The sequence below is a fragment of the Nanorana parkeri genome, unplaced genomic scaffold, assembly GCF_000935625.1.
Source record: "Nanorana parkeri isolate BGI_ZX_2015 unplaced genomic scaffold, ASM93562v1 scaffold2730, whole genome shotgun sequence".
NCBI classification, from domain to species: Eukaryota; Metazoa; Chordata; class Amphibia; order Anura; family Dicroglossidae; genus Nanorana; species Nanorana parkeri.
Window position 1 is genome coordinate 98,326 of NW_017308998.1, and position 2,255 is coordinate 100,580.

Below are 2,255 nucleotides of genomic sequence, written 5' to 3' on the forward strand. Positions count from 1 at the left end.
CCCCCCCGGTACAGTGCAATGCTGTAATTAATCATTATGATCATCAATTAATAAGTAACTGTAGTGGATACAAAGATGTCTAAGCCATGCCGTTTACTAGCCGGCTTCATATGAAGATTTAGAATAACTTTATTTATAGTAGCTTAATTGACAAAGCTTTACGCAAGGATAAGGATCTTTAGTTTACCACCATTTTCACATCTCATTGGACTTTTTTCTTTTTGTTACATTAATATCCTTTTCCTTTATAAAGTATTTTAGGTTGAGTTGGGAGTTTCTCTATCAGGATAAAAGTGTCAGTGCACCTTGTGCTCCCTGTATGACTGCAGAGCACTGCATACATGGGGGAGTCTAAGTTTGGGTGACACAATGAATAACACTACTGCAGTGGAATATCAGGCAAGGTATACGCCATCCCAACTCCATGCAGCAGCTTTTAGTATTTAGGATCCCAGCAGTACATCGTTCCATGGAAGCAAATACATGAACTAGCAGGGAAATAAGGAGACAATCACCCCGTACACATCTCTCACCCATACGATGGGTCGATCGCACACTGCACATCCACAGACAAACTTTACTCCCGAACTTGCAGAGGATCGCGCTACAACCACACACGCATTCCGACACAGGCACACTCCAGCTGCACCGATCATGCCCGCTTAGCACTGTTGCAATGCCTTACACAGAGCGGGCACCCGTTACGGAGCCAGCTGCTCACCGTGCTCCAGGTGATCCCTCACAGCCTGCAGCTGGCTCTCCGTGGCGATGTCCCCGATGACGATGAGCAGGTAGTGTTTCCGAGCATCCCACCTGGCGGCAGAGGCAGTGGCCGAACGCCGCTCTCCGTGGTGCTGAACCTGCAGCAGCGCCGAGCCTGCGCTGGTCTCCATGGTAACGCAGAGGGCCTCCACAGAGCCCGCCTCGGTCTCCATGGAAACGTCCGGGAGACTGAAAGGAAAGGGGGGGAGTGCGCTCCTGTTCTTAAAAGAAGGTCTGACAGCCCCTGATTGGTCGAGAGACTCTCACCAGGGCGACGTCATGGCCTCCCGGGTGGGGAGTTAGGGAAAGGGGGCGTGGTTAGCAGAAAAGCTTTGTTTTGATTGGCTGATGGCTGAAGGCTTGCCAATGGGAGGAAAATTCCCAGAGCTAACCTCTGAGGCGCCAATGTATTTTCTGCAATGTAATTTCTGCACGGGTGCTGATTCCACAGAGGCGTCCATTCAGCACAGAACAGCAGCTTTCTTTTATAATAAAATTTGCTAAATATTTCCTGAGGCAATATGAATCAAAAGATTGCACGAGCTGCTATGTAGCAATAGGGAACCTCTTCCTTTTAAAGCAGGGGTGGTCAAACTCAGGCTCGCAAGCTGTTGTGGAACTACAAATCCCATGAGTAGGGTTGCCACCTTTTCTTCAAGCAAAACCCTATGCACAGACATTTTTTGGGGAGAATGAGGGGAGGGGGGGCTTATTCATATGTAAATATCACAGTTGAGACTATTTTCAGAGCCCCTATCTTAATTTTGGTTGCCCACGTCTGCCTGACATCTTTTTTTTAAGCATGTATTTATTTATTAAGTTTCGCAGAATACATCGCAGTTGACATTGTACATATCCCATATAATGTTGTTTCCTCATGTAGCCAGCCGGCTACATGATTTACGATATATATTCATATTCTATTCATATTCTGTCATTTCCTTCTTGAAAACAGGTAACGTAAGTAAAACAATTAACTCTTGATGAACAGTTTGTCATAATACAAAGTTATAATTCTAATTCTCCTTGGATACTAGACCCTAGTGGTAATAACCATCATAAACGTGGGCCGGAAGGCAGGTGGGAATATAGGAGATATGAAAGGAAAGGTGATGGTGACCTCTTCCACCTGGTAACCATTTGTCTGTGAGTGACGGTTGGGGGGTATTGACCCCTTACGTATGATAAGAGCGGTATGGTTAGGTGGGATAGAATAGGGAAGGTATTGGCATTACCAGATAATGTGTAGATTGATTATTACCAGTATACTGTAGGGGAGTGAAGATAAGTGAAGGGGGGGGGGAACCCATGAGCCATTGCAAGATTTTCACAGCCATAGACATGACTCCCAAAGACAGATTCATGATGCGATTTGTAGTTCCACTACAGCTGGAGGACCAGAGATTGGCCATCCCTGCTCTAAAGGATGAGTGCATTCAGAGCCCAAAAATGATCCTCTAAGCCCCTCCCTCTTTACAACCTCTTCATCATCT

At 46.1% G+C, this 2,255-nt stretch overlaps 1 protein-coding gene across 1 annotated transcript in view; it reads right to left on the minus strand.

Moving 5' to 3' along the window:
• The window catches only part of LOC108802216 (electromotor neuron-associated protein 1-like), a 44,783-nt gene extending 43,820 nt beyond the window's left edge, over positions 1-963 (minus strand). Inside the window, exon 1 of the mRNA XM_018574086.1 lies at positions 722-963. Coding sequence (XP_018429588.1) covers positions 722-935 — 214 coding nt within the window. The 5' untranslated portion in view covers positions 936-963. The remainder of the gene's footprint in view (positions 1-721) is intronic.
• Between the last annotated feature and the right edge of the window lie 1,292 nt (positions 964-2,255).